The sequence below is a fragment of the Otolemur garnettii genome, unplaced genomic scaffold (assembly GCF_000181295.1).
Source record: "Otolemur garnettii isolate 467f Iridium unplaced genomic scaffold, OtoGar3 scaffold00143, whole genome shotgun sequence".
Lineage (NCBI taxonomy): Eukaryota > Metazoa > Chordata > Mammalia > Primates > Galagidae > Otolemur > Otolemur garnettii.
In genome coordinates, this window is record NW_003852538.1 from 1,217,934 (window position 1) to 1,224,796 (window position 6,863).

At 40.9% G+C, this 6,863-nt stretch overlaps 1 protein-coding gene across 1 annotated transcript in view; it reads right to left on the bottom strand.

The window, feature by feature from the left end:
- Nucleotides 1-3,145: 3,145 nt before the first annotated feature.
- TSPAN8 (tetraspanin 8) overlaps nt 3,146-6,863 on the bottom strand; it is a 28,437-nt gene continuing 24,719 nt past the window's right edge. The window contains exon 7 of the mRNA XM_003798949.3: nt 3,146-3,421. Within this exon, the coding sequence (XP_003798997.1) occupies nt 3,368-3,421 (54 nt within the window). The 3' untranslated portion in view covers nt 3,146-3,367. The remainder of the gene's footprint in view (nt 3,422-6,863) is intronic.

Sequence of the window (6,863 nt, forward strand, 5' to 3'; positions counted from 1 at the left end):
TGTTGTTTATATATAATTCTCTAAAGCAGGGTTTTTCAACCACAGCCCTACTGACATTTTGGCAGACTAATTCTTTGTTGTGGGCACTTTACTGTGCATGGTGAAGTGTTTAGAAGCATTTCTGTCTGGCTTCTGCTGTTAGATGCCAGTGACACCTTCCTCCTATGCCACCTGTAGCAACCAAAGGTGTCTCCAGATGTTGCCAGATGGCCCCAGTGAAGACGAGTCTCAGTAAGTCCTCTCTGTCCCTAAAGTGCTGTAAACTTGAGACAAAAGAGAAAGAATCTAAGAAACTTTTTACAAAGATTCTATGTTGTACTGCACACAATTTTCATACCCTTTTTGCAGAAAGTTCACTGCCTCTGTGCCTGCTCTAACAGTCTTTCCCCAGTTTGCTCTCAGTATGAGCCTTGCTCTGCTTTCTATCAGAGGAAACTACATTTCCCAAGCCCCCTTGTTTTCTGGCTTCTTAGGGGCTCAGCCAATGGAGGGTTTGACAGTGATTGGACTGGGCACATGGGAAGAAGCCAGGGCATTTCTCTCTGTTCTCTCTTCTGATTGAGCTGCAGAGTCACCTTCATGGCTCCCATTTCTGCTAGGCCACCCTTCCTCTGTGGCTTGTGCCATGGCTTCCTTCTTCCTCAAGGTGGCGCTGGGTCCTGCAGTCTGGTAAAATTATCTCTGTCCCTCGGTGAGTAAGGGGGGCAGCCACTCCCCTCTGTTGTTAATCTCTGGCTTACCCTGATGATCCCATTTAGCTTCTTGCTTTTTCTGTCACCTATGCACATAGTTGTTATAGGCTAGATCATGCCCCTCTAAGATTCAAATGTCAAAAAGAAACTGTAACTCCCACTGTGGCTGTATTTGGAGTAAGTAATTAATGTTAAATAAGAGTGTAAGGATGATGCCCTGAGCTGATACTGTCCTCAGAAGAGGACACATCAGGGCTCTCGCTCTCTCGCTCACTCTCTTTCCTTATCATGTAAAGTCACAGCAAGGAGTTGGTCTGTAAGCTGTGAAGAGAGGCCACTCCAGGAACTGAATCTGCCGGCACTTGATCTTGGACTTCTTGGCCTCCAGAACTCTGAGAAAAGATGTTTCTGCTGCTTACGTCACTCACTTGGCTGCATTTTCTTGTGGCGTCTGGGGCTGACATGAATAGAGCAGTTCCCGGCCTTATAGTCCTGTTGTTTGAAATAGCTGAAGGGTTTCTGTTTTTCAGCTAATGCTGACTAACACAGGTTCTTTATATAATTAATACCAGATAATATTTATTGAGCCCCCATCATGTACCTGATGTGATGCAATAGACACTTTAATATTCATTTCCTTATCAATTTCAGCCAATAACACTGTAAGATATGACAAAATGACACAGTGACAGGTTTGAGTCTCTTAGACTTGAATCACAACACCTGCACTGAGTAGTTGCATGACCCAAGAAGTGCTAGTTGAACTCTCTGGGCCCTAGTTTCCCTATCTGCAAATTGGTCTAGTAATGGTACTAGGATGCCCTAACTCCATCTATTTTGAGCAAGTGAACCAGACGTACTCCATTTTGTTAAGGGCTTGCTAAACCCCTCCCCCCCCCACCTTTTGTAACCAAACTAGCCCCTTGAACAAGCAGCAACCCTGAATGTCTCTATATTTCTAGTTAGCATAATAACACAACCACATTAGAAAATTTCTTTGGAACTATTAAAATTAAACCTATGTTTACAAAGCAGTTCTACTTCAGTGTGTATATCCAGAAATAAGGACAATTTATGGAACAAAGGACACTCAAAAGAATGTTCATAGAAGCTTTATTTATAATTGGCCAGAGAGGAAACCAAATGCTCTTCACCAGAAGAATAAACAGCTACACTGTGATCTATCTGTACGGGATGGAATACTGCACACCAACTGGGGCGAACTGCAGCTGCACACAGGAATACAGATGAATGTCACTCGGTAATATAGATGAATCTCGTGCAGGAATATAGATGAATCTCGTGCAGGAATATAGATGAATCTTGCGCAGGAATATAGATGAATCTTGCACAGGAATATAGATGAATCTCGTGCAGGAATATAGATGAATCTCATGCAGGAATATAGATGAATCTTGCGCAGGAATATAGATGAATCTCATGAGCAACGGGCAAAACCGACAAAGCCAGAGTGCATGCTTTATTATTCCACTTAGAGGACGTTCCAAACCAGGCTAACAAGTCTACAGTCACAGAAGTCAGAGGAGTGGTTATCTCTAAGGGAGTACTTAGAGAGAGAGGGGCAGTGCATCAGTAAATGTTGACCACTCAGCTCTGAAAGAAAGAAAGAAAGAAAGAAAAGAAGAGAAGAGAATAAGAAAAAGAAAGAGAGAGAGACGGAGGGAGAGGAAAAGAAAAAGAAAAGGAAAGAAAGGAAAGCAGAAAAACCCTGAATTAACAGCATTTGCAAATTTTCATGGTATAAATCCTGCCACCACCATGGTAGACGTCAAGCTACCAGTGTACCTTGTCACTGAACACAGATTGGGAAGAGATACATGTGGCAAGGCCAGTCAGGGTGTGTGAGCTGGACACAGCTCACTCCTCGGCAGGACACAGAGGAGCATGTGGTATCTAGAAATGTTCCACATCTTGGTCGGAACGGTGCTTACACAGGTGTTACATGTTCACAGAGCTACACACTTAAGATTTATTCACTTGACTGTAGGTATATTATATTTCCATGGAAAGCAAATTTTAAAATGTTTCTGAGAACTAGACAAAAGGAGAAGTTGCAACTGCTGAGTCCCAGGGGAAGGCAGAGCTCCCAGAGGCGTGATGGCTGGGAAGCACACTCAGATCTTCTTGTTTCCACAATAAATGTGCAGGGAGGGAGAGACACCACCATTGGTAGTCACTGCCATAAATGGAAAGAGATGGCAACTCCCAAATACTGCAGCTTCAGACTTAATTCAATTGTATCCCCGGTGGTTGGCAGACTGCATAAAAGATACTGTTGTTTCTGAAAACTCCCCGACTGTCAGCTTAGCTGTCTAGGCCTGTCACCTGGTGATGAAGATTACTCCACTGGGGGGCTCCAGATCAACACTGTGAGCACAGTACCACCTGAATACAATGATCAGACATGGAAAAGCACCAAAGTAGACCGCATTTCTTTTATTTTGAGTAAAAATACACATTCATATCGTTGTTAGAGCCTTCAAATCTTAAATACGTTCAGTATGTCTAGAAGATGCCTGTGGTCTAGCTAAATGAGACATTATAATAGGACAGTTACTCCTGATATATGTAGCACTTACATATTTAATGTTACAAAGCCGAAGCAAAATTTTAAAGGGGTTCGACTGATGATATAGCTTGACACATCCACAGACTCATTTGTTCCCGATCTGGCAATATAGGACCATGGAAAACACCAAGCCAAGTATCTAGAGAACAAAATAACAGGATTAACAGGGAATTTAAGGGGAAACACTAGACACATTAAAAAATAATCAGAAAGAACATCACACATGAAAAGATTCTGCCTACTGAAAATTCTAATCTTATTGATCTAAGTCGCCTCCCGTGAGAAATTAGAGGTTCTGATGTGGCAAAAGCAAGCAGAGAAAGGTCTAAGTTTCTCTGTGTTTTAATCAGGCTGTTCAGCTGGCCAGTCAGCATCTAAGCAGCCCTCTTTAACTGTGCCCAGGGGCCGCCACCAGAGATCCTCTTCCTTATCTCAAACACACACATCCTTCTGTGGGGCCTCTCCCCTGAAGCTCTAGAATAAGCCCAGGCCTCTGGGGACTAAATGTACCTATTGCTTCCATGAAAAGGTTATGATCATCTGGTTTGAATCATCTGCATAAAAATCAAGGAGTCTAGAATTTCTCTTGCCATAGTTTTAGGCATTGCCAAGAGGAATGAAAATATGAAGTAGTTTTTTCTTTAAAAAACGCTTCTAACTATGGGGAATCGCTTAGTTCAGGAATTTCTTTTGAAGTGAGAAAAGCACAGCTGAAAATCTGGGGCAAAATTTCCATCTCATTAAGTAGCTCTCTCAAGAATCCGGACCCCAAAACGTGCTCTAACTGGCTCTGCAGTTGGTGACTTGCCCACTGTGTCTTTGATGTGGAATGATAGGCAGACCTGTGTGCATTACCAATGGAAAGCTTCCTTCCCACCAGCCCCTCTGAAAGGAGACCAGAGAGGGCAAAGCACCATCTCTGCTGAGTCATCTCAAATGGCCCTACTGTGTTGAGACTTACTAATGCTTTTCTGGGAATGTCATTCAAATGAGAACTGCTGCCCAATATTTCTTCCTTCTTAAGAAACTGACACTAATTCCCTGAAAAAGTAATGATTTTCATTCAAAATCTTCTACAATTCATGGCTGAAATGCAATCTTTTTGCCTTGATCCTAAGGCTTAAATCTGGGGGACAAGAATCAGGAAAGAATTAAAAAAAAAAAAAAAGAGCAAAATAATGGGATAAGACAATTACTGTCTTTCACTGCCACATCCTTGAAACAGACTAAACAGTTTCTATCACATTTTGTTACATTCTGTTGTCTCTGATAAAAACATTTATCGTTGCTCAGATAAATAGCAACTACTTTTACCTCATATTATAAAATGGCCAATCTTTTAAGAGTCGTGACAAACTTGCTGAGCAGTATGTGTGGGCTCCCATACTTGGAAAGGAGTGTGGAAAATGTAAAATTATAGTTTTTCTTTTAACTGCTCTATTCCCAGGACCTTTCTCAGGACAACTTTTATCCTACAAAGTGGTGACTATCGGGGGTAACCCTTTTTAAAAAATTTAAGTGGGGAAAGTACTGACCAGTTTTCGCACAGGTAAGTTGCAAATAAGGAGAGCTACAATGATCTGGTTTTTAAAGTGAGAATAACCTAAATGTAGGTGCGAGTTTCTTATGATACCTTTCTGTGGAGACAGTCTGAATATATTTTCTGTAGGAAGCCATTTGCTTCTGTTTCCTTAAAAGTATCTATTTGAGTTTTTCTACCTAGATATCTTTGTGTCTTCTTGAATTTGAACTTGGGAAACAAAGAATGGGGGTGGATCAAGAGCATTAGCCAACTTGAACTAACAACTGTAACAGGCTAACATACACTTGGGGATACATTTTATAGAATGGCTATCAGAAGACTATTTTCAAGCTCCTTTTTGAATAAAGAAAGATGAATATAAAACGATTGTCTTTCCAAACCTGAAGAAGGGCAGGTCTTAGATTGAGGGGCAAGGGTACAGAACAAACAAACCAAACCAGCAGTTCTTTGACTGAACTCCAAGCTTTGAACCCAACTCCAGCAGTTCTTTGAACTAATAATCTACCATGTCTACAGATAGGCTAGAAATCATACTTAACTGTTCTAACTCAGAACATGTTTATATGTTATGATAGTCCCACATAAACTCCATTTCTGTAAATTATTATAGAGAGGGTTTTGTTAAGGTATTTCCTGCTATATGTTCTTAGAAGAACCAACAAAACATTTAAATATGCAACAAATGCATGCAGTATAGTGATTTTATAAAATACTGAAATGCATTATGACTCTCGTTATCGTACTTCCCACCACATCTGTTCAGGTTCTTGGTGATGCCTCTGGCTACGACATGAGAGATGTCAGTCTCTCAATTGGTTACGTCCTTACTTCTTTCTAGACTTGCTTTTTAAACGCATCTTAAGCTTCTTAAAAGCATCTGTGAATTGTAGCCAGTCAGAGTCAGTTGTCTGAATTTGAATCTCACATGAAACTTAACACTTACACTGAATACCTCATTTACAGCCTGTTTTCTCAAAGATTAATTTACAGTCAGCTCTACTAGATACATGCACATGTGGCTATGTTTATGCATGGATGGATATATATGTATACGACTCTTTACTCACCTCTATGGCTATCAGCTCTAACTTCCAAATTAGCAAAAACTCAAAATGCAAAGCAAAGAAACAGAAGATATTTTATAAAAGGTAGATTCAAGAGAAACAGGCCGAATGCCCTGCACCACTTGACTTCCACCATATATGTGGTGTCATACGTAAGGAGAGACTGCCGTACCCCCGTCCACAAAGAGTGCTTCATATTTAGACACATTCATTTGGGCTACAAGTAAGTAAGACTCAACAACCCAATCTGCTGCTACTAGGCTGTAATCTTTCCCAAATGGTTGGCTGGGAAATTCCACCAATAACCTAAATGACCACTGAGAACACTAAATTGCTTCAATCCCAGCTGAAATTCCTTTCTGCCAGTAATGTGGCACAAGTGAGAGGCCAAGGCTACCAAAATCCCCAGGGGGACACTGTACTCCCATTCCATGAGAGTGAGGCTGACGCCACGCAGCTGAGCAGCCCGCAGACATGTTACCAAGGAGACGTCTTGCTAAGCCCCTGAAAGAAGACTGGGAGAGAGCCTGACCCACTTGATGTCTAAATTACCAAAGACCTGGGATGATTCCAAACATCCTTCCCTGAAACAGTTTTAAATTCATCTTCTTAGAACGTATTTTGAGGCCATGTGGAAAGTATCCTTCAGGTTCTAATAAAACCATGCCAGGAATTCCATCAAGATAAAAATCCTATGCAGGATATTTTTTCAGCATCAATAATTAAATTGATGAGAATAATTTATGAGCCTTCAGCAGAGCTTCCTTGAAAACTCCTGTGAATGCCCAGTACTTAAATTGAGAAAACCAGAGCCAACTGTCTCTACTTTTTAGAACTTGTTAGATTTACCTAGAACAAAATACTAGGAAAATTTTTATTTTCTATTTCAAAATCAGGATGAGAAATAAGAAGTTGTGTTTTGCTTTTGTTTGGTGTTTTTCTTCTCCTTTTAGAAAATTTTAACCCTTGTGCTT